The sequence below is a fragment of the Mustela putorius genome, unplaced genomic scaffold, assembly GCF_011764305.1.
Source record: "Mustela putorius furo isolate JIRA1106 unplaced genomic scaffold, ASM1176430v1.1 tig00003898_pilon_pilon_pilon, whole genome shotgun sequence".
Classification (NCBI taxonomy): domain Eukaryota; kingdom Metazoa; phylum Chordata; class Mammalia; order Carnivora; family Mustelidae; genus Mustela; species Mustela putorius.
In genome coordinates this window covers 15,401,095-15,426,808 of record NW_025422047.1, presented here as the reverse complement: position 1 = coordinate 15,426,808, position 25,714 = coordinate 15,401,095, and the positions used below count along the sequence as shown (strand labels likewise).

Here is a 25,714-nt window from a genome sequence, read left to right as displayed (position 1 = left end):
TAAAGTCCCTGGGGTAGGAATGAGCATTATGGCTGAAGTGTAAAGGGAGTAGGGGATGCTAAGACAAGAAGAGGATGAGGTGCACAGCCATCAGATCTTGCAAAGCTTTCTAGGCAATGACAAGGACTTTTTACTTTATTCCAAGGAGATAAAAAAAAGTTTTGAAAAGTGTAAACCAAGGGAATTATTGGATCAGATTTAAATTTCTAAACCACCATTCTAACTAGGAGAAAGCACAGTACAGCTCCTAAGCCAGAAACCTCTGGCTCCTAGCCTTAGTTCTCTCTACCTTTCTGGTCAGATCATATACCTTTCTGGATCCTCCACAACATTTCACTTCTGTTACCACCTGATCACATACTAACCATTTCCTACTTCACATCCTCTAATTTTAACTCTCCACTCCACTCTCTCTATTTTTATGTCTTATATCCTTTTGTATATCTTCACGGTCCTAGGCATACAAGAGGTATTCAATGAATACTTCCTATGTAGGTTGAAGGTTTGACTGGCAAGGGTCTTCTAAATTGTGGAACAGAAGACTGCCAAGACTCCCTTCAGGTTTCTATTTCCTTTGCACACACGTAAGTCTTTTGGGCCCAGGAGTATTACATTAAGCCTGTATTTTTAGAGTGACCAGTGATGGCCCACTACAAAAATGGTACATCCAAGAGGACCAGCTGTTGAGGCTACCATCACATTTGTCAAGGTAACAAGATCAGTTATGGTCACTTCCCCTCAATCACCTCTAACTATCTTTCTCCACCCTTACCTAACCCATGGCCTATGCTTCACAGATATAAACTATCCTCTTCTCCCCAGGGCCACCATAGAAGACTCAACTGTGAAGTTCATTTAGCTTCAATTAACCTTACCTCAAGGTTGCAGGGCACATCTAGTAGGTTTATTTATCTCCTGAGTTTGGAATCAAATTGTTCTCTACTCAGAGACCTTCATTTAGAATAGTACTCCAATCAGAATGATGCTTGTAACTTGAGAGAAAGAGACAGAGTAGCAGAGAGAATAAAAAAAAAAGGACAAGAGAAAGCCTACTCCAAGTTTCACTAGTTTGCCAAGTTCATACCTTTGCAGCCAGCCGACACTCCATCACCCTGATATTGAAATGAGAAGTTGCTGCCTTATTCATCTCCACACAACTGTTGGCAATCACAAATACTGCTTCACTTGGGAGTTTCACATCAGTTGCCCTCAGAGGACTAAATTCTATCAACTTGGCCTATTGGAACAAAAAAGACAGGTGAGATATAATGTATTAGAATTCAGAAAATGTTTAATCATTTATTTATTTATTTACTGTAGCAAAATTTTTTCATAAAAATGCATTCATTCAATTCAAATATTATTTATTGACTTCCAGGCACTGTACTAGGCACTGGAGATATAACAGTGAGGAAGAAAGACACTGTCCTTGTCCTCGTAGAGCTTACTATCCAGCAGGAAAGACAATCAAATGGACAAATACATTCCTAGGTTGTGTTTCAATGGTCGAAAAGCCCACGCTGCTTTATAAACACATGGTTGAAGCACCTGATCACCTAGTGTAGGCTCCTTTGAAAAAGGGAAAATCTACACTGAGTCTTAAAGGCTGAGCAAGAGTAGAGCAGACAGAGGATTTCTTGACCCAAACAGGATATCCAAAAGAGGGAAAAGCAAACACAAGTTTGGAGGCAAAGAAACATGAGGTGTTAATAAAGCCTTGGGTATTGAAACTTGCCTGGAGCTCAGAGTTTGAGGGTTGAGAGTTGGTGAGAGGGTAGAATGCAGAGGTAAAGCAGGAGCCAGACTGTGACGTGCTTTGCAAGCTCAAAGAATTTGGACTTTGTTCAGACTCTATAGCTAACTTACATTAACATCAGCACTCTTGCCACAATGTCTGCTTGTCAGGTCTCATCCAAAACACCCAGAGTATTTTCTTAACATTAAACCACATTTCCTCATGGTTCATGTCTTTGGCTTAGAGGAATCAAAAATAAATATTCTTAATAAGAAGATATCCAGGTATTCTTAGAAAATAGCCAAGCTTGTAGGAATCTGATGAAAATCTAGGAAAAGACTTTAAAGAAATGTCTGCTTCTATTTTGGAAATGGGCAGTTTATGGGCAACAACCAAAACCTCTACCCTGCCTAAGGGAGTTGATAGCCAAGGGGAAGTGGTATCCAGCTAAAGAATTCATCCCTGGCTTCCTGTCAACATTCTTTTCCCCACCACTGAAGCCCCAAAAATGTTGACAGAGAAAAGGGATACCAAAGAGTAAATTATAAAAAGAGGGGTTGTGAATATATGTGGTAAGAGAAGTTAACATTTGGGTTTAAAGCCAATAAGAGATTATGAAAATGCCATGAAATGAGTGATTCGGGACAAGAGTGGGAAAGGTGGTCCCAAAAACTAGGGAGTTGAGAAATCTCATCTTAACAATGAAGAGAAAAAGAAGGGGGCAATAACTAGGCACAAGAGAAAAACAGATCTGAGGTATGATTCTGGAAGCCTGAGGAAGAGGTGATCAATGTGAAACAGATTACATGAACTGGTAGCAGCCCTGAATTACAAAGTAGATGTAAATACCGTATACAATAGAACCTAATAGAATTGACTGCCCAGAACCTCTTCATATGAACTTTCCCTAGTTGATATTTCCAAATAGCTCAGTATCACATACAGTTCCTTCTTCTGCAAGAAATGATATGGACTGGTCCATCCCTCCTCCTTCAGTGCCAATATAACGCTCACTCTTGGCACAGATTTCCGCAAGTTCCACCTGAAAAAGTGAAAATTGATTTGCACTATGAGTACAGTCATAATTTATTTCTCATTCATTTCTTACTCTAGGCATGACAGTTTTGAATTCCAGTGCTAACTCTAATCATTTGACAAAAGATGCCTGAGGCACTGTGTTAACAAGGATTCTAAGACTACCACTGAGCTCCATAAGAAAACATACCATGATGAATTAATGTTTCCAGTGGAATGTAATGAGATACTGGCTATGCATGCCATGTACTTGCTCTCCATAAAAGACTCCATACAGCAAGCAGTTTCTTCCATCTTTTTATTTGCTCCATCCCTCTCTAGACTAGTATCACCAAAAATCTTATATGGGTACTCACTCATCCCTCCCTTCATTTGTCTTTCTTTGTTTCCTCACAGTGGACTTTTCTAGTAACCGTACAGCCAAAGTGGGGTCATGCAACTTTATCCTCCAGTCCCAAAGTAATGCCATCTGTATGGCATTTCCATTAAAGATAAAAATCATCATGAAAGTCTTGTCATTTCACATCCCTTTCATCAAGAAAGATCATGCACTAGCATCATCTCCCTAGACACATCTTCCTCCAACCATGATGAAGAGGCCCAACACACAAACACAGTTCTAATCCAAACTGAGTATGTCAAAATATGTGTTTAAGAATCTTCAATGGCTTCCTACTAATTAATGAAATAAGCTTAAGCTCCTCAATCTGGCATTTCAAAGCCTTCTAAAATGTGCAACCAATTTGCATGTGAAATCATATTATCTACCACTCTTTTCCAATTAGATTTGTCTCCTTGACCATCTCACACATTTGTGCAACCTGGTATTACTCCCTATCTTCTCTCATATAAATCCTATAGCCAGTCAATACCTGGCTTACCAACTACCTACTATGGATAAGTCACTGGGCTGACCACTCAAATCTTCTTTCCTCATAAAGTATTCCTCAAATATTGTTCTTACTAAGGCATCCTCTTTCTCTGAACTTCTACAACAATTACAGTTAGGATCATCCATTTACTCACTCTACTATTCATCCATCCATCCATTCATTTTTTTTCTTTCTCCTAAGACTTGATTCAGGCCCTTATTATTTCTTACCTATTTTTACTGGAAGATCCTTCTGGAGTGATCATTCTGAAGCTGATAATCATCTCTGGCCTGCCTGGTTGCCAACACCCTGATGCTCTTATTTCTCAACATGCCTTTAAGTCCATAATGACACAGTGTCTTTAATGACATCCCTCTCTCACCTCTCCAGTCTGCTCTCCTACCACTAACCCTGGAAACCCTAAGTTCGGACCAGGAATACCAAACAAATATTTTTCTTTATCATCCTTAAGCTCTTTCATCTCTCAGTCCCTTTCAAAGTGCGTTTTTCAGTCCTCCTTACTCAATAATCCCCTCTCCAGCATCCCCCACTAGTCACCAGGACCAACTCAACCACTGTCCCTCCCTGGAACCCACACTACCACCTATATGCACACACACCACATAACACCTCCTCTGCATTCCTGTATACTAATTATTCTATTCTCATTTATCAAACCATGCTTTAAGTGTAGGTTTACTTGTCTTTTTATCCACCAGTCTATGAGAGCCCACTTAACTATTGTGACTAAATCCCGGTGTTTGTTACCGTTCTTTAACTGTGTCAGCTTTTGATCACATCTGTTTTCCCTGGAAAATTGTCAGTCTTATTAGAGACAGACAAACTCTGGTGTTTCTATTGTGTTCCCAACCTCACACAATGCTAAGCAACATAGTAAATAATAAATACCTGCTGCTTTCACTTTCTGAGAATAGCTGCCCCAATACCATGAGAGAGTTCTGTGTCACCTTCCTTGTTGGTCATGTGGATTCACTACCTTCACTTGTGACATGAGGTAAACTTGGGACTTTGATGTGATGGGCATTGCAAATGGCCTTGCTAAACACACAGCCAAACAACCTGCCCATTACAGGCACATTAAAAATATACCAAAAACTAACTATGTACTGGGTGGTGATTAACATAATATAATAAAAAATGAATTTAAAAAATAAAGTAGCAAATAAAAGGTCAAAACACCTAGATTTTAAAATGTAAAGAAATAATACATGCAGGTGAGGAAATCCACAGAGCATTCGGTTAAGACCTGAGTCTCTCTGTCACCCTCAGCCAGTGTGAAGTCACCTCCCTAGCAACATCAACAGCAGCCACATTTACATGCTAAGTATCTGGCATGATCTCTTCTGCCAGCAGTATCTCCTCAAGTTATCCTCCTCACACAGATGAGGAAAATGGGACTTGGAGACATATAACAGAAAGTGGAAAAGCCATTTGAACCTCCTCTGCCTGACTCCATAGCCTTTGCTCTTTTCACACTGGACTTCATTACTCCTCTCCTGGCCCCAATCCTGGAGATAATATAACCTATTTTCTCACTACCTCCAAGGGATGTGAAACGACAAATGAGATCACCAAAAGTTAAGTATCCTCCCTTTTTTTTTTTTTTAATGTTTTTATTTATTTGACAGAGGAGATCACAAGTAGGCAGAGAGGCAGGCACAGAGAGAGAGAGGAGGAAGCAGGCTCCCCGCTGAGCAGAAAGCCCAATGCGGGGCTCGATCCCAGGACCCCGGGACCATGACCTGAGCCAAAGGCAGAGGCTTAACCCACTGAGCCACCCAGGTGCCCCAAGTATCCTCCCTTTTAAGAGGAAAGAAACTAAAGCACTGAGAAATATATGCTTATTATTTTTTAAAATGTCTTGCATGTGGCAACAATAGGATACTTTTACTTTAAAGGCAATGTTAATTTTTCCAGACTATCTATCTGGATAGAATTCAGAGGGACCCCAGAAGCTCAGTGTCAAGGAGAGCCCACCTGCAGGGATGTGGACATCCCTACACTTTGCTGAATTCTGACAGATGGAGCCCATGGCTGGACAGACAATACCCAAGAGTTCTAAATATGAGGAAACAAAAGAAAATGAAGATAAGGAAGCCAAAAAATGAAAGGATGATTCATCTTACAGTCCCCAGAAAGCACATATGGAAATCAGTAGTAAATATGGAGGGGAAAAAAAAACAGTATCAGACACCTCTAAACCTTGGTGAAAGTCCCAAAGCTCCTGCCAACTGGCTATTGTAGATTTTTTAATTTTTCCAAGTTTCCATTTCTTCATATACTATTAATAATAATAATAGTTAAGATTTATTGAGCACTTACTACATGCCAGGCACTGTTCTAATTACTTTGTATGAATTCATTATTTACATCTTATAACGACACTATAAAATAGGTAGTATATACTCATTTTACAGATGAGGAACTGAGCAGGTTTATTAGCTGAGATTAAGCTAGTAATTACAAAAGGTGAAATTCAAACAAATTGTCTAACTCCAGAGCCTATACTCTTAATCACCATGTTATATAACCTCCTATCCATAATACGGAGAAAAATAACCCCCTGCCTAGCTATGGGATTATTGTGATAATCCAATGAATTAAATAAAAATATCTCATAAGCTCTAAAGAACTATACAATTGTTAATTTTATTATTTGTACATAATAAATAAAGAATCATTTGATTTACGCAAGTAGCTAAGTCCCAAGCCAAAAGTAAAAACAGGTATAATTATTCTGGAAAACACAACCATTTTTTAAAGTGTTTAGGAAAAGACAGAATATAAAAGACCAGATGTCCCCAGGAGAACTAATTTAACAATAGGCAGTAACAGAACCTGAGACAAACAGGAATGTGCGTGCTCCAAGTGAAGCAGTTTAATATAACTAGGGTTGGAGGGGGCAGTCCCTGCTTGCCAAACAAAACATACTTGTAGTAGAAACTTCAACTGCAGGCCTGCAAGTAGCTTTTCCAGTGGCCCTAGCCCTTCACCCCCATACCAAAAGCAAAAATGTCAAATCCAAAATTGTTATGACATGTGAAGAAACTAGAAACAAAAGCTTTTTTTAAATCTCAAATCCTGATGAAGCAAAAAAAAAAAAAAAAAAAAAAAAAAATTGCATTCTTTTGTAGGTCTAGAGCCTTAGCCAGAGATGTCATGAGCCTAACTTGGAAACCCATTAACAGAGGGACCTTAACAGCAGGGGGTGTAAATGGGAGCAGAGAATGCCTGTCATTCTGGGTAATGTGAGGGATACATGTGAGCCAGCCATGCCTATTCTGTCTTTGGAGGCCCTGAAAATAGATCTATAAAAAAGGCCTCCAAGAGTTATAATCCTTGCAAAAACTGAATCAATACTCCATTCGGATTTGAAGTATGTAAAATAGCAACAGCTTTTAGGAGAATAATATGATCTTCAAAAACACATTAACAAACTGTATGCAAAGAAACCTATCAGAACTTCAAAGAAAGATCAAATAGGGGGTGCCTGGGTGGCTCAGTGGGTTAAACCACTGCCTTCGGCTCAGGTCATGATCTCAGGGTCCTGGGATCGAGTCCCGCATCAGGCTCTCTGCTCAGCAGGGAGCCTGCTTCCCTCTCTCTCTCTGCCTGCCTCTCCATCTACTTGTGATTTCTCTCTGTCAAATAAATACATAAAAAATCTTTAAAAAAAAAAAAAAAAAGAAAGAAAGAAAGATCAAATGGAATTTAAGGACCCAATTCAATTTAACAAAGGATAAAGTCATTTTTTTCCTGGAGGTTTAAAGGATTCTGAGGCTCCCCCACTTCTCCTATCTCCCCACATCACAGATACACACACACATAGACACACACAGACACACACACACACACACACAGATACACAAAAGCCCTGAGATCCCTCAGGCAGATAGTGAAGCTCTGAGTAAAAAGAGACTCATGCCCCTCCCCACCAATGTATTTTCTTCTGCCCTCACACCTGAGTACTTCCAGAACCCCAGGTGCCTCCAAACTAGTCACCTGCAGCATTTAGCTCTATCCCTTCCTGCAAAATACTAATGTCTAAGAATCATTAGGGATGACAATTGGATTGCATGAGGAACTTTCCCAAAATGTATACATAATAAACTCATTTATATTTTGAGCTCCTGCTCTCTAGACAATTAAGAGAAATCTGGCATTATTCATAGGCCTTCTTTTAAAGCTACTAAAGATAGTTAAGCTAATTTAGCCCTTTGTGTGTTCTTCTCTTGAAGCAGCCTGGGAAAGAATCAAAAGTCACATGGGTTCCCAAATTATACAGCTTACCCACCTCCTGGCCAGTGGGGCACTGGTAAGAGGAGAAACAACAGGGTTAGATTTAACAGTCACCCAGAAAGAGGGTGCCTGGATGGCTCAGCTAAGCATCATACTCCTGATTTTGGTTCGGATCATGATCTCAGGGTCCTGGGATAGAGCCTGGCTTTGGGCTCCCTACTCAGCAGGGAGTATGCTTGTATCCCCCTCCCTTTGCCCCTCTCCACCATTCTCTCTCTCCTTCTAGAATAAATAAGTAAATCTTTTTTATCTGTATTTATTTATTTAAGTAAATCTTTTTTTTTTTTTAAGTCACTGAGAAGGGCTAAAGATTCATGAATACCTTGCCCAGCAAAATCTCGTTATTTATAAAAACAAAACAAAAAGACTCAAGGTATTAATACAGTAGGTTCTAACTTTGTTTAGCAGTTTTATTAATGAGACTGTTAAAAGTAGAATAGTTACATGGTCAGGAAGTGTTAATTTCTGCGTGGGTTAGCCATGACTTTGAGGTGCCTTGCATTCACAACACAAGTGTTCCATCAAGACAGCAGCACCCAGCTATCCCCGGCCACCCCAAGTGCCAGTCAGGAGAATGGAAGAAGATGAGCAGTCTCATTCATTCACTTAACAATCCTTTAAACAGTGTCCCACATATAAGTGGGGAGGCCAGTGTCTTCCCTCAAGGAGTTCTGAATACTGATATTGTCTCCAGGTGAACAAGTCTTTCAAAAGAAAGTGTAAAACTAGTGAGCTAATCAGCTTCTATTTACCCTTCTCAGTCCTCTGTCCACCCGTCTTCATCCTGCTATCTGCCGCAGGAGGCTGCCCAGCATGAACTGTGTGCACTCTGCCTTCCTGTTGGATTGTTCCAACAGAGAGCTTTGGCTGGAAATGAAAAATTAAAAGTGTGGGGCAAGAATTGTGAGATCAGGTTCCTCCCAGCCAAGGTCACTTTTGGGCCCAGGGGCAATAACTCAGCTATAAGTAGTCCTGGGTTTCCATACACCCACCTTTGTAAGTTATCCTTTATTATTGAGTGTGCTGTTTTTCTATTATGACCCTGACTGATATATCTAGATAAGGTGAAAATACTAATGGCTCCTCTGACTTTTCTTTGCATCAAATATTTTCCCTATTTTTCTCCCCCTGCAATACTCCTCCATCTTAACTTTCAAAATACCTGGGTTCTTACCTGGGACTATTTTCTTTTCTTTTCTTTCTTTTTTTTTTTTTTTTAATGAGAGATCACAAGTAGGCAGAGAGGGAGAGAGAGAGAGAGGAGGAAGCAGGCTCCCTGCTGAGCAGAGAGCCCCATTCGGGGCTTGATCCCAGGACCCCGAGATAATGACCTGAGCCGAAGGCAGGGGCTTAACCCACTGAGCCACCCAGGCACCCCCACCTGGGACTATTTTCAAATTATTCCCCAAACTGGCAAGCCTATTAGGTAGAGCACCATCAGGCAGGAGAAACTCTTCAAGAAATAGGACCAAGGAAAGTCTAAAAGACTGATGTAGACTTGCTTTGCTTTGTAACATGGCTAATGACCAAGCTCTAACTTATAGACAATTTGGAGTGTTCTAAAACAAAGGGTTTGCTTTAATTTAAAAATAATTTTTTTTTAAAGAAGAAGGAGGAGGAAGCTATTATTTCTTCTTTATATCTCTAGTTCAAAGGGATATAACCCAAAGAGATTAGTCACCTTTGCATTTTTTACTTCAAGAAAAGTTGCCTGAGGATGATGAGGGCCAATTCTCAAAATGCACACAGCAGATGCATCTGACCCTGATGATGGTCCAGGCTAAAAAAAAATTCCAGGAAGTAATGCAGGAAAGAAAAAAAGAAGTTAAAATATTTAAAAGACCCAATGTGGGGCACCTGGGTGCCTCTGTCAGTTAAGCATCTGCCTTTAGCTCAGGTCATAATCTCAGGGTCCTGGGATTGAGCCCTGGTCAGGTTCCCTGCTCAGGAGGGAGCCTGCTTCTCCCTCTCCTCACTGCTCAAGCTCTCTTGATCTCTCTCAAATAAATAAATAAAATCTTTAAAAAAAAAAAATCCAAATGCTACAGAGAAACAACAGTGAGGAGGGTTCTCAAAAGTAAATCTAAAAAACCTGATAAAATCTAAAACCAATCAAAGAATATGCCACAAGCACTCACAAATGTGTATGAAATAAAAAAAGAACAAAGATAGACTGTTCCATCCGTGTATATTGGAGAGAACATAATCTAATGAACCTAGAGAAGGCTAGTAGTTGGAACACATAGCTCTAAAAATATCACAGGTGCTTAGTGAGGGCAGAAGCACAGTCTTCAAGTCAACTCCCTCCAAACTCTAAAGAGAAAAACAAAGAAAACTTCCCCAAACTAACTCACTTTCAATCTACATCACAGAGGGACCCAGATTCAGGAGGCTGTCAACAGACAGGAGTTGTTATGGAAAACAGTTTGGGATCCCAGGTTCAATGGGAATTCTGACAAAATGCCTAAGATAGGTTTCTCCTAGACCTCCACCATGCTGCCTATGCTGCATAAGGGAAAGCACCCTAAGGGGTGTGATAACATATAGCCCTTGCTATTTCTCCAAATGATGATCCTAGAAGTATATGTGTGTGGTAAGACTATTAAACTTTTTTTTTATGATTTTATTTATTTATTTGACAGAGAGAGAGATCACAAATAGGCAGAGAGACAGACAGAGAGATGAGGAGAAGCAGGCTCCCTGCTGAGCAGAGAGCCCAATGCGGGGGGGGGGGGGGGGCAGGCCCCTGGGATCATGACCTAAGCCAAAGGCAGAGGCTTAACCCACTGAGCCACCCAGGTGCCCCTGGTAAGACTATTAAAAGACTAACAGGAATCTAAAAGGTGATAATGAGATCCAAAGGGAGGAAATACAGATCTGTGCTACTGCGAGGGCCTCAGACACAGCACTGGTGTAACCTGGGGACTGATGAGAAGCGCAGACTCAGGCCCCAGCCCAGACCTGCTGAATCAGAATCTGTAGCTTAACAAGATCCCTCCCACCCCACATTAAATTTGAAAGCATTTCTCTCAACTATTTCCTACACTGAGGCTTTCTAAATAAATAAATAAATAGATAAATGCGGTATTTTACACATGCCATATGATTTAGTCTCCAAAACATCCCTGAAATGTCAGAATTATAATTGATGTATTATAGAGAAAGAAATTGAGACTCAAAGAGGTCAACAAGCTAACCTAAGATTCAGAGCCAGATAGATAGGTCTGTTTCAAAGTCCATGAGGCTACCTTGTTCCCCTGTCTCAGGCAACAGAGCCTGTGCTTGGTTACTGGGTCCTGGTAAGCAGATGGAGCAAAATTTATAGATACCTGAACTGAAGATCCCTTCTGTTAGAAGGAACATTGAAGCTGGCCATGAGCCCTAGGATGCAGACACTTCTGAGTCATCATAATTTCACTCCATTTTATCCCCAGAGAGAAAAAAATATCCATATCACTGGATGGTCTGGGGCTGGGGGTGGGGTAGGTGGGGGAGGGACATGCTTCCCATTATCCATCTTCAAAGGCAATCCCAAGCACTTCCTTCCCTAACAGCCTCAACCCAGGGTGATCTCAATATAAGGCTGATATCTTGGTATGATTTCTGCAGCCTAATAATAATAGCAGCTAACACACTGAGACAAGTACTGCTTCAAGCACTTTTCATATATTATCAAATTTCAAATTTATGAAGGAGGTTTTGATTACTAAATCCAATTTATAATGAAGAAACTGAAGCATAGAAAGGCTAAGTAAATTGCCCAAGATTATTCAGACACTAAGTGACAGAATCAGGATTTGAACTCAAGAGTTTTAGCTCTATACTTTTGACCACAATACTATTCTTTATCCCCAAGGGGAGTAGAATTTCAGAGGTGGACCAGAACCCAAAATTCAGGACCCCCAGAAAGCTTCCCTGAGTACTTTTATCACTCACTAGCACAATTAATTCAATCCCTTTCATTGTTTAAATTCTGAAAAAAGAAAACAAACAAATACCAAGTAACTGTTACTTGGTGGGGAGGTGGGGGGCGGGTAATGCAGGGGGCAGGCACAGCCAATACAGAAAAAAAACAATTGTGGCAAGACAGAAGAAACCAGAAGTCCAGCCAGACTGATGGAATCAGACAAGAATATGACCCAAGTCATTGCTACTAAATACCAAAAGGGCCTCCAATGCCTGTGGTAAGGCTGGTGTCGCTCACTTGGCTGACAGACCATTTATTTTGGCTCTGACCTTTGAAAGACATTAAATAATGATGATAATAATGGATGGGCAGTAGGCCTGCAATCTCTGTGGTTTGGCAAATGTTTCCTGGAACTGCACGTCCCTTCCCGTGGTCAAAGGGACGCTCCCATTCCTCCGGGGAGGGTTTTTCATACAGAGTTTTTTGAGCAGCAGAGGCCTGCCCCACCCTCCAGGTCCTAACTACAGTAACTCTGCAGACCAATCTGGACTCTCTGGGAGGAGCTAGAGAAGAAGCCGGGGCATTAAGTATGGTTTACATGCCCCTCCCAACATAATCATAATTGTTAAAATTAATATGTGTTAGTTTTCCTACTATCTTCTATAGTTTTCCTACTATATAGAAATGGACCCAAACCAAAGATGAAAATATAAGTGCCATGGATCATCATCAAAATCAACCAAATCCATAATTTGGATTGAATTTATCTGCCTTGGAGAAAGGGTTTTATGTGTACAATATTCAATTCACAGACTGTGACATGAAGTGGTAAGAATATTTAGGGTCAGGATATGGTGGAGAGTGTTAAATTGATTTTACTGAATTGTGCTCAAATGTTATGCCAAGAGCATCTACTAAAGGTCAGTATAAGAAATAGTCATGTGAACATCATGTTGCATTTTTCAGACATATGGCAAGGTCATTCTCATTATGTTCTGCGAGCTATAAAGAATCCATGTAAGAAACACATTTTAGAATTTAATACCCCTGGGAAAACATAGCCTCTTCTGAAGAACTGAAATGTTGTCTTTATTCTGGTCACAAGACCTACAAAACTTACTATGTTTCCTTGTTAATTTGGCTTCCGGGAATCTCAGTAAACTATTAAATAAAACCCAATTGCATTAAGTAACAGTTTTTACAATTACACTAAGTAATTAGCAGTCACTAAAAGGTGTGTTTTCATTTTTTTCCTGTGCCCTAGTTTTCTGTATCTAATTTATTAACCTTATTGAATATATATTCTTGGTCATATAATTCTTAAGATTTTCTTCAAAATAAATAGGCATTTGGAACAAAGAAAAAAGCTGAGACATAACATGTACCTGGTGGAATAGTCATGTCAAGAGGGGCAATGAAAAGCAATATTATATACTAAGAAGGTAAAGTAAAAATAGCAATAAGGTCCAGTAACCATATTCCAGAAGGAATAGTTGAAAAATAGTGGCTATATGACCTAAAGAAAGAGTAAGAGGAACCAGAAGAACTTCCTTCAAACTTTGAAAGACTCTAATAGCAAAAAGAGAAACAGACCCATAAATACAGAGAACAAACTGGTGGTTGGCAGAAGGGAGGGGGTGGGAGGAAGGGAAAAGTGGGTGAAGGAGAGTGGGAGATACAGGCTTCCAGTTATGAAATAATAAGTCATAGGAATAAAAGGTACAGCACAGGGAATATAGTCAGTGGTATTGTAACAGTGTTGTATAGTGACAAATGGTAGCTTCACTTGTCATGAGCACAGCATAACGCAGAGTTGTTGACTACTATGTTGTACACCTGAAACTAATGTGATATTGTGTGTCGCCTATGCATCAATAAAAAAAGAAAAACGAAGATACTTGTCTTCTGCCAGTCCATTAAACAAGAATGAAAAAAGAAAAAGAAGGAGAAAATTGGGGATTCAGATAGAAAGGATAAGCTGTGTTTAAATACAAGAAAAATCTTCCAAAGACTAAAGTGGTCCCAGAATGAAAATGGCTAATTCATGAAGCAATTAGATCACGGGGGATATTCAAGAAGAGGTTAGAAAATTGTCTCCTATGAATGCTGAAGGGCAGAATTTTGCTCCGGTTGGCAGGTAACTAGAATACCTAGGCACATAGGAGAGGGTCCCTGAGAGTTAGGGTTCAGACATAGAAACACAACTTCAGCTGTTGGGGAAACTACTTATTTCCTCACCTTCCCAAAGACTATAAATATTATAACTATTTTGTTTGACAAAAGACCAATATAAAAACAGAAACAGTATTGGAAATGATATTGCCTAAACACTCTGCTGAATGTAAACACTCTGCAGTGACTCAAGGAACTCCTGCTTGCTTCACAGAATCTTTCCAAGGGAGGAGATTTCCTGCCCTTTGTAGGGCAGGAGACAGAAGAGAGAACTTCATAAAACACTAGGATATTTCCATTTTACCTTATATCCCAAAATATGGATTCTCATGCACATACCTAGTCCATTGTTCATCATCTCTCTGAGGCTCTTTCAGGCACATGCTGGCTTGGGGCCACCAGAACAGCTTACCTTCACCCATTATGTGATCGACCAGGCCCCCTCTCTGCACTGCACATCATAGTCTATGTAAGGGCAGCTAGGAACAGGTTGATGTAATCTCTTATACAGCAATCCCTTATACAGCATATAGAGCTCTATACCATGCACTGTAGGAAAACCAAAAGAAGTGCCAAAATCCATCCAAGATCTGCTTTCATGAATGGACAGTGTTATCGCAAATCATCAGCCCAAGAATAGACTAATCCAAAAGGCAGAAAAACTGGCTGAAAAAAACTGGTCCTTTAGAAAATAAATGTCTGACTGCAATCTCTTTCTCTGATTTTCACTCCTTGTTGGGTACCCATGTGTAGTCATTCCTGACACTCCCCTAAATTATACATGTTATAAATACTGTGTTCAGCAAAAGACCAATATAAAAACAGAAACAGTATTGGAAATGATATTGCCTAAACACTCTCCTGAATGTAAATACAGAAATGCCAGATAATGGTTTAGCAAAACCTTGACAGAAAGTTTCAGAGGAAGGGCAAATAGTTTCCAATGGAAGAGGAACTAACCTAGACCAGAAGATGTTTCCAACTGGTAAGATAATTTGTTACAAAATACAACCACTTTACATTCTGCCAACACATGTAACAAGAGATACTAATGTTGTCTATAGAGGGGGTGGTAGGTGAGAAGGTGAGAAAAATACAAAGATGGTTTCCAAGAGATACTGATAAATATGGGCCCTGGTGGCTTTGCAAAGTAGGTAACAGTCTCTGCCATTAGACCACAAAGCAACCTGCAACATCAGCAGGCTGCAACCCACAGTCCTGACCACCTGAACCTTGGAAGGAGCTCTGCTCACTTTCCTTCTTCACCTTGAGTCTTCCCTTCCACTTCCTTGAAGGAATTGTACATTACTTATTTCTATAGCTGAAGTTTTAGCTCTTCAAAGCATGCTAAAATACTCTGTGCTTTATGTCAACATAGGACATACACTTTAAATAATAGGTCATTTTTGCCTGCCATCTCCTACTTTGCTTCCATATCTCAACTCCACAAGACCTTCCCTAAAACTATCACTCCCCATGTAAATTGAGTCCTTCCTGTTTCTTCTTTCTCATAATCTGTTCCTGTCATAGTTTATCATAATATGTGTGAAGATATTTGTATGTTTGTTCAATACTGGTTTCCCCCATTTGTCTAGCTCCATGAGGTAAGGGAGCATGTGTCTGTTCACTCCTGTATCTATAAAACCTAACCTATTTGTTGATAAATGAATATTGAATGAATATATTAACAAATGAATATATGATATCAACTCCTCATCCCCTTACTAATCCACCATACTCAGAAACAGAAATATGCCCAGGAGCCCCTGGGTGCCTCAGTCAGTTAAGTGCCTGATTCTTGATTTTGGCACAGGCCATGATTGCAGGGTTGCGAGATTGAGCCCTGCCTTGGGCTCTATGCTGGGCTCTGTGCTGGGTGTGGAGCCTGCTTCAGATTCTCTCTCCCTTTCCCCTTACCCCTCCCCCTTTCCTTTGTCCCTCTCTAAAAAAAATAATAATGAAGAAACCGACCAACAAACAAAAATATACCCCAGTAAATGAATATGTATGAAATAAAAACATACATGACCCATGACTCAGCCATTGCCTGACACTGCCACATCATGTAGAGTGGAATACCACTTTCTTTTTTTTTTTTTTTTTTTAAAGATTTTATTTGTTGATTTGACAGACAGAGATCACAAGCAGACAGAGAGGCAGGCAGAGAGAGAGAGAGAGGGGAAGCAGGCTCCCTGCTGAGCAGAGAGCCCGATGCGGGACTCGATCCCAGGACCCTGAGATCGTGACCTGAGCCGAAGGCAGCGGCTTAACCCACTGAGCCACCCAGGCGCCCCGGAATACCACTTTCTTTCTTTTGCTTCATTTAGAGCTTATTCTTCCTTACACTTCCATGTGCAGAGATACAGGGGAAAAAAATCCAGAAAACTCATTATCCTCAATAATTTGCACCTTCTACCTTTGACAATATAAAAGAGAGAAAGATTTCACTTCTTTCCATTTTTCTAATTTATTTCATAGAAAATGTATCAGTGATTATTAAAATATCTACAGTGTCAACAACATGAAAAGGAAGAAATAAAGGACCTAGAAATAGGTCCTGCTGAATAAAAATAATTTGTTACCAAACAAATGACTCTATATGTAGAAGGAGTGATAAAACCACTTAAGACATTCCCAAACAGAAGACTTCTCTTAAATCTTAAAGTTAATGGGAACTCCCTGCTGCCATTATCAAAGAGATTAGTGTTTCCCCATCTTAGAATGAACCTTGAGACAGAACAGCTTTACCCCTTTACTTTGCCCCTATACCTCTTCTTCATACTGATCTTATGCTCATCATAATTTTAGTAAATCTCTTAGAATAATGCTTTCAGACAATTGGTAGCAACCTCTTAACTGATCATTTTAAAATTTAGTCATTTTAAAATAAACCTTTTAAAGGGAATGAAATGGAATGGAATGGAATGGATAGAATGGAAAAATTACAGTTAGAAAGGGTATGTATTGGGGCACCTGAGTGGCATAGTCAATTGAGTGTCTGACTCTTGGTTTTGGTTCAGGTCATGACCTCAGGGTTGTGAGTTCGAGCCCCATGTCAGGCTCCACACTCAGCACAGAGTCTTCTTGAGACCCTCTCTCCCTCTGCCCATTGCACACTCTCTCAAACAAATGAATAGATCTTAAAAAGGGGGGATACATATTGCTTGGTGAAAATTCTCAGTTTGTTTGACCATTTATATTATACATTACATTGCAATGTAAAACTTATTTTACTGTGAGTCATAGTTAAAAAGTCTGAGAAACTTTGACTTAGACTAATTAATTAATAGTAGCAGAAATCTCAGATAGCAAGTTACAGATAGGTAATTTATAGATCAGTGCTTATTTATGAATCCAGTTTTCTTTTCATTAAATATTAACAAATGCCTATGATCATCATAGAAAATCTGATTCCTAATGCTTTAAACTTGAAACCACTTTGGGATTCTCCAGTCCTTTCTAGTGAGGCTAAAAATCTAACTCCTTAGAGTCAGGTCACTGCAGCCATATCTTCAGTGTGAAGGCCCTACCTACCCTCTTACAGATTCTGCACAGCTCCTCCTTAATCTGTCTTTGCCAGTAAAGTCTTTCTTTTTTTTTCCTTTTTTAAAAGATTTATTTATTTATTTTAGAGAGAGACAGCATGTGTGCGTGCACAAGTTGGAGGAGGGGCAAGGGAGAGGGAGAGAATCTCAAGCAGACTCTGTACTGAGTGCAGAACCTGATGCAGGGCTTGATATCATGACCCTGAGAACATTACCTGAGCCAAAATCCAGAAACAAGACAGTCGACTGAGCTAACCTGGTGCCCTGTAATAGCCTTTCTTAATTTGACCCTATGGATCTGCATTTTTTTTTCCTAGCCATCCTTTGTAGCCCCTCCAACTATGATTGAATCTTAACTCTTTCTTTCCTCATTTGGGCACCCCAATTTACCCTTTGTGATATAATAAAAAATAAATATTTTATTCTTATCCTAGTTCCTGGTACACAGCTCCTAAAGCTCTTGGAATCTCTGAAGTATATTTTGTATATTAACGAGATGAATGCGGCTGAGGGCTCCCAGATCACTTCAGGGTGGGGGCTGGTCCCACAAAAGCCCAAGGCATGGGTTAGGGGATTGGAACTTTCAGCCTACCCACACCCTTTGGGGAGATAAGAGAGGCTAGAGATTGAGTTAATCACCAATGACCAATGATTTAAACAATCAGCCATAAAAAATCCTAAATGAATGGGCTTAGAAAGCTTTGCGTTGCTAAACATATCAAGGTGCTGGCAGGGTGTACACCCAAAGAAAGCACAGCAGCTCTGTGCTACCCCCTTCATCCCATATTTCTTCTATGCATCTCTTCATTTGACTGTTTCTGAGTCATATGATTTATAATAAACCAGTAATAATAAGTAAAAGGCTTCCCTGAGTTCTATGAGTCATTCTAGCAAATTATTGAAACTGAGAAGAGGGTTGCTGAAAACCCTGAATTTATAGCCATTTGATTAGAAGTAGAGGTACAATTGGGAGTTGCAACTGACATTTGAAGTGGGGTGGGAGGAGGGATTCTTGTAAAACTGAGTACTTAACTTATGGAATCTGATGCTAACTCCAGGGGCACTGAATTAAATTGAATTGAATTGAATTGAATTGAACTGAAAGACACCCATTTGGTGTCTGGAGAGTTGGAGAATTGGTTAGTGTTAGAAAAAACCCCATATATTTGGTGTCAGAAGTGTTGTAAATAAAAATAGTTCTTACACTCTTCCTCCAAGGTCTTAGCCACTATTCTCAGTTCCCTGAATTTTCTATATTATTTATAAAGCTCAGTGTAATGGACCCCTATGAGATGTCTTCCAGTATCTACTGTTTTCTGAGGGCAGCATCCCCTTTCTTCTTCTCATTTCCCCCAACCCAACTATCACAAGGTTATAGTAATATAACTCTTGAGTGCTAGATTCACAAACTGTAATCCCCCATCTCCCACCTCCCTACAAACACCAAACCGCCACCACCACAGTTCACAGATCCAGTTTACTGAAGGAAAACCAACCAGATTCCCTTCTAGATTCTAGATCCCCTTCTCCAATGGAATCTTCCCAGTGGAGAAAGGAAGAGTCAGTTCAGGGATATCTAGATCTTTTCTACATGATCTTAGAGGTTGTCAGCAATCTTTTTTTTTTTTTTTTTTTTTTTTTTTTTTTTTTTAACCACAGGAACCAGAGAAGTAGAGGAACCTGGTCTAAAGATAGAGATGAATGACAGGCAACAAGAAAGCAAGGCAGTGACAAAGCAAATCTAGCAACATTCAGGTTTCTGTCCATTCCTGAAACCTAGCTATCATCCATTACTGTAGACAACAAAATGGCTACCAATCCTTCCCCTCCCTATTTCCAATCCCTTGCAATGTGACTTTGCAGCTCCTCCCATAAAAAGGTAGAATCTACTTTTCCACTTTTTGAATCTAGGATGTAACTTGTTTTGACCAATGGGATCTGTGGCAAATGGGACACAGCTTAGAAGAGCTCTCCTACATGGAGTTTGCCCTCTTGCCATTCATGGATGCCTGAGATCTCCATTTGAACAATCCCGGGCTAGCCAGGCAGAAGATGAGACATGTGGCCCAGTTGCCTCTATCATCCCAGCTGACAACTAGCCAACCCAGAAACAGCGTGCCTAGCTGTCCAGCAGCTGAGAGCAGATGTGTGAATGAGCCTAGCCAAGAGAAGCATAAGCATGGTCATGCTGAATCCAGCCCAAACGGTTGTTGTTTTAAACCACTAAGTTTGGAGAGGTTTACACAGCAAAAGCTAACCAATAAATCCACCTTTGCATTCCAGGACACATTCCTTGAATGTGCTTTTTATCCTGCAAGCAAGAGTTTTAATATCTACATTTGCACATAAAAATATTTTATCATCACAGAAACCCAAAGAATATTCAAACATTCAAAGAGTTCTAAACATTTTGTTCCATTGAGTTAAAAACACATATCTGGATGGGGTGCCTGCGTGGCTCAGTGGGTTAAGCCTCTGCCTTCGGCTTAGGTCATGATCTCAGGGTCTTGGGATCGAGCCCCACACCAGGCTCTCTGCTCGGTGGGGAGCCTGCTTATCCTCCTCTCTCTCTCTCTGCCTGCCTCTGCCTACTTGTGATCTCTCTCTCTGTCAGATAAATAAATAAAATCTTTAAAAAAACAAAAAAGCAAACATATATCTGGAACTATTAACACCATTGCATTTTATCCTTTCTCAGATTCCAAATCATCTCCTTTATAGCTTATCAATTTTTATTATATATATACTAAGTAAGTACCCTATTGTATTTTCATAACAGTAAATTCATGGTCTGACCCCTGCTTATTTCTTCTACCATAAGCTCCTGCTACTTTTACCACATTTGCTCCTGTCCAAGCAAACTAATTTCAATTTCCTGAAATTATACTCTCTATGCATATATGTCTTTGAAAATGCTAATCTGCTTGCATTCATTCAACAGATATTTATTCAGTGTCAACTATGCGCAAGGCACTGTTATAGGTTCTAGAAATAGAGCAGGTGAAGAAATGAGATAGAAATTCTATGGTCTTCTTGTCTTCATAACTATGGGTAATTGCTCTTTCACTGAGACTAAATTCAAGCAGCAACTCCTCTAGGAAGTTTTCATGACCTTCTAGAAATGACTTTGACTCTCTGCACTATCATAACACTTAATCAGGATAACACAGTGGCTAAATCATGTAAGTTTCCTTATCTATAAAATGGGAGTTATAATAATTACCCACTTGATTGAGTTGTTATAAATATTTAAAAAGCCTAGTACATAGTTAATGCACAATAAATATTGCTTAATTTTTTAAATACCCTGTTGTTCTATAATGAGAATCCATTGCTTTTATAATAAGAAAAATAACTTTCAAGGAACCTATAATAATTCCTAATGAAATCAGGAAAAACCTGGAGTTATTAAAAATATCTTTGCACCCATTTAAGATGATATGTTGTGTTTCCCACTTCTATTCATGACTAGGAACCTGCAACTCACAAAAAGCCCTCAAAACCAAAACCCAGACTTGAAAACTGTTTGTATTCCTACCACCATTACTTTTAGTCAATACATACAAATTTTACTGTAACACTTTAATTATAAAATATTTCACTGATCTTAAATTCCTGGTCAATGAGCAAAAACTCTTACTTTACTACTTTACAAAAGTTTCCTTTCTCCAGTGGAAAGAAAATTAGGAAGCAGAAAATAAAGCAACAAAGATGGCATGAGATTTACACAAGTACAAAGGATACAATTAGAGATTAAAAAAAGATGTTTTCACATTCATCAAGGGAAATTTGCACTTGTAAAAACACCACCATTTTGGGTAACCAAACATGTATTATAGGAGTATGTCAAGTTTCATTGCCTCTTTTGCTCCGTGAACAGCTCCCTATATAATAACTCTTTCACCTGAAAATTTAAGAGGCAGGGGATAAAATTCAGAAAATTCACATTGAAGCCCAAGAGGGACAGTGTTTATGTCCCATTAGTGTGACAACTCCATGAATATGCAGGCTTGGATTTATGGGACATGATTTCATATATGTATATGAGAAACAAAGCCTATTGGCAAGTAGGATGAATCCAGCACCTGTTGCAAATGCCTGAAACCAGAGATGATAGTTACTTTTTTTATTTTGATAGTTACATTTTTAACAACAGTATCGCACAGACTCCAAATACTCAAAATGGACATTAGCTCTAGAAGAGGAAAGAGAAATGGTGGATCAATCTAACCTAAATATAGTAACTCTAATAAATGTGGATAAATGAATAAATCCTCAGGATTAAGCCTATCAAATTAATAGAATCTCAAGTGCTGATCCTAAATAAAAGCCTAAGTAATTATTTACATTATTCCCAGCAAATTATCATATTGCAAAAGAGAACACATTTTTTTCTTAATTCAGTTAGGCATCAGGCTATACACTGAGAATCCAGAGATTTTAAAAAGGAATAGTCTGTCTCTGTGCTTGAAGAACTCATGACAGTCTAAGGGAAACATCTTTGCAATACAAAGTGAGAAGCACTATAGAGAAGTTCGAGGTTCTATTGAGGTCACATTGACATGGGAGCTTTAATTAAGAGGGGAATCCAATATATGGTTTTATAGATTCAACCCACGTTTCCAGTTGGTCATCTCATGAAAGCAAAAGCATGCCACTGACATGGATGGCACTAAATGGGCAAACACATGTGAATGGTCCTGCAGACAACAATACAACTACCCATCTACCCAACTACCAATCTCACTAGCCCAGGACAGCACTGTTTTATCTTTTCTTTCCTATAATGTACCAACTAGTTGACCAGAAAAACCGAAAAGATGAAATGACAACCTTGACTTCTATCAACACTACTCACCTGGAAAGAAAAAAAAAAGAACCCAGAAATGGACCCTCAACTCTATGGTCAACTAATCTTCAACAAAGCAGGAAAGACTATCCAATGGAAAAAAAGCAGGAAAGAATAGCCAATGGAAAAAGTCTGTTCAACAAATGGTGTTGGGAAAATTGGACAGCCCCACAGAAAAGAACGAAACTGGACCATTTCCTTACACCACATACAAAGATAGACTCAAAATGGATGAAAGGCCTCAATGTGAAACAGGAATCCATCAAAATCCTAGAGGAGAACAAAGGCAATAACCTCTTCAACATCGGCCACAGCAACTTCTTGCATAAAAGCAGAAATAAACTATTGGGATTTTATCAAGAGAAAAAGCTTTTGCACAGCAAAGAAAATAGTTGACAAAACCAAAAGACCACCTACAGAATGGGAGAAGATATTTGTTAATGTCTTATCAGATAAAGAGCTAGTATCCAAGTTTATAAAGAACATTCTCCGAATTAGACATACAAATGGTCAACAGACACATGAAAAATACTCAACATCACTCATCATTAGGAAAATACAAATCAAAACCACAACAAAATACCACCTCACACTGATTGGAATGGCTAAAATGAACAAGCGAGGAAACAACAAATGTTGGCGAGGATGAGGAGAAAGGGGAAACCCCTTACCCTACTGGTAGGAATGTAAGCTGGTACAGCCATTCTGGAAAACAGTACGGAGTTTCCTCAAGAAGTTAAAAATAGAGCTACCCTATGACTCAGAAATTGCAGTACTAGATATTTAACCAAAAGACACAAATGTTGTGATCTGAAGGGGCTCTGGTACCCCAATGTTGAAAGCAGCAATGTCCATAATAGCCAAACTATGGAAAGAGTTCAGATGTCCATCGACAGATGAATGGATAAAAAAGATGTGGAATATATACACAATAGAATATTTCAGGCATCAGAAAGGATGAGATCTTACTATTACATCGACATGGATCAAACTGGAGGGTATTATGCTAAGCGAAATAAGTCAATCAGAGAAAGACCATTATCATATGATTTCACTTATACGTGAAATTTAAGAAATAAAACAGAGAATCACAGGGGAAGGAAGGAAAAAATAAAGATGAAATCAGAGAAGGAGAGAAACCATAAGAAACTCTTACCTATTAGAAACAAACTGAGGATTGCTATAGGGAAGGGGAGTCGGGAGTTGGGATAACTGGGTGATGGGCATTAAGGAAGGCACATGATATAATGAGCATTGAGTGTTTTATGCAACTGATGAATCGCTGAACTCCACATCTGAAACTAATGATATACTATATGTTAAATAACTGAATTTAAATAAAATAAGTTTTTTAAAAAAGAAAGAAACAGTTGATACATGTAAGAAAGAATGCACATGACAGGCAGTTGTCTGCTTGTGTCAAGCCACTCAAGTCCACCTGTTCTCTGCAGAAGCTCTGGCTTAATTCCAACATTTATCTAGACAGCCTGCAGTATCATTTTTATAGTTAGATATACTACTGATCAACCTCTTTTAATCTAACAGAAGCTTTCAAGAATCAAGCCTGTGTAGCATAAACCTTTTGAAAGACTACAATAATTAGAGATACAGAGACATGTAAATATTTGTTAGTCAAACCAAATTCATGTTGCCTGGTATTTTCTTTGGAGCCGGCCCATGTCATTACACTGAAATGTGATATATACAAACCCTGAGTGACTGCAAGTGAAATAATGTGACCCTATATACACCGTGACAGTTTAAAATTACATTTGCTTGGGTTATTTTTATGTTAGATATTTCAAACCGTTTATTCCAAGCTTAGTACATTTTGTTTCCTAAACAAAACAATGAAGGAAAACATAAAAAATAGTTTAAAAAAAAGTGGAACAGTAGAGGATTTTAGTTCCTTGACAAAGCTGAGGATTTGTGATTTTTAAGTCATCAGTATGTTCACTCATTCAACAAATATGCATGGAGTGTTGTGTTTAAAACACATAATAAACAGCTAGATATGTTACAGTATATTTTTCCATGCTTAAAGGACTTTTTAAACTCTGTTTACACTATTATTAACAAAAAGATAACTTTTATAAAAAGGGAATTTACATTACATACCTAAACTAAGGCATTCTTTTGGATAGGTAGCAGAGCTCTACCTATATATATGTATTAAAAAATTAAGTAGAATAGACAGAAATCATACAATGTGATTCACTGGGAAGGACATTACCCACAGAGTATTGCTGGTGGAAGAAGGTTCATCTCAATATAACAATAAAACCATAATGATGAATCCAAATTGAGAAACTTTTACACACACACACACACAAAATTAGTCCAGACTCTTGAAAAATGCTTATGCCATGAAAGGCAAAAAAGCTGGGGAACAGTTCTAGGATAAAAGAAATGAAAGAAACATGACAATTAAATGTAATGGTTGGGTCAGTAAAAAATTTAAAGGAAAGAAAAAGAAACCAGAGAAAAGCTGTAAAGGATGTTATTATGGGGACAACTGGGAAATTTGAATATGGACTGCATGTTAGATAATTATATTGTATCGAGATAATTTATTCGGTTATGTTGAATAATGCTTTGTTCTTAGTAAACAAACGCTGAAATATTTAAGGGTGATGTCTGCAATTAACTCAATGGTTCAGGAAAAAAGTAGAGAAAAAGAGTAAATGTTGCAAAATGTTTACAAGGATCTAGATAAAATGTGTATTCATTGCCTATTCTTGCACTTTTTCTATACAATCGAAACTTCCTTATAATAAAAACTTGAGAAAAAAGCTTTCAGTGCTACATTAAAATCAATCTAATTCAATATGTGATGTTTAACACTGTTGTCAACAAGTAAGAGTGTATCATACTTAAAAATGTTAAAAAAACATTGAAGGTAATCAATGAAAACTTCTGCAAGCTTCTGTGAATTATTCCTAAATTATTTTTATTTTTTCTGACAAATATTTTGCACCAATTTGAAGAATTAAAATATTTATAAAATCTGATAATTAGAACATTTTTTCATGAAAATAAACACAAATACAACCTAACTTATAACAATAAAAAGGAGTACTTTCACCTCTTTGCTAGGTAGAGGTCTTGACAGCATATGAAATGAATTCACATTTAATTTTTTTTAATTTTGAATTTTACTGATTGCTTGATTTTTGCATATTTTTCATAAAAACACCCAAAGTTGTATCAAAAGAAAAAACATTAATCACTATTCTCTGGATCCCCTTGTAACCACAGGAGTCATGACCAATTTTACCT

At 38.7% G+C, this 25,714-nt stretch overlaps 1 protein-coding gene across 11 annotated transcripts in view; it reads right to left on the bottom strand.

The window, feature by feature from the left end:
• Positions 1-25,714, bottom strand: part of GALK2 (galactokinase 2) — a 110,336-nt gene that overhangs the window by 37,718 nt on the left and 46,904 nt on the right. For all 11 annotated transcript variants that reach the window (XM_013055518.2, XM_045067756.1, XM_004751358.3 and 8 more), the window contains 2 exons: positions 2,679-2,777; positions 1,085-1,237 (listed from right to left, as the gene is read on the bottom strand). In XM_013055518.2, the coding sequence (XP_012910972.1) occupies positions 1,085-1,237; positions 2,679-2,777 (252 nt within the window). The remainder of the gene's footprint in view (positions 1-1,084; positions 1,238-2,678; positions 2,778-25,714) is intronic.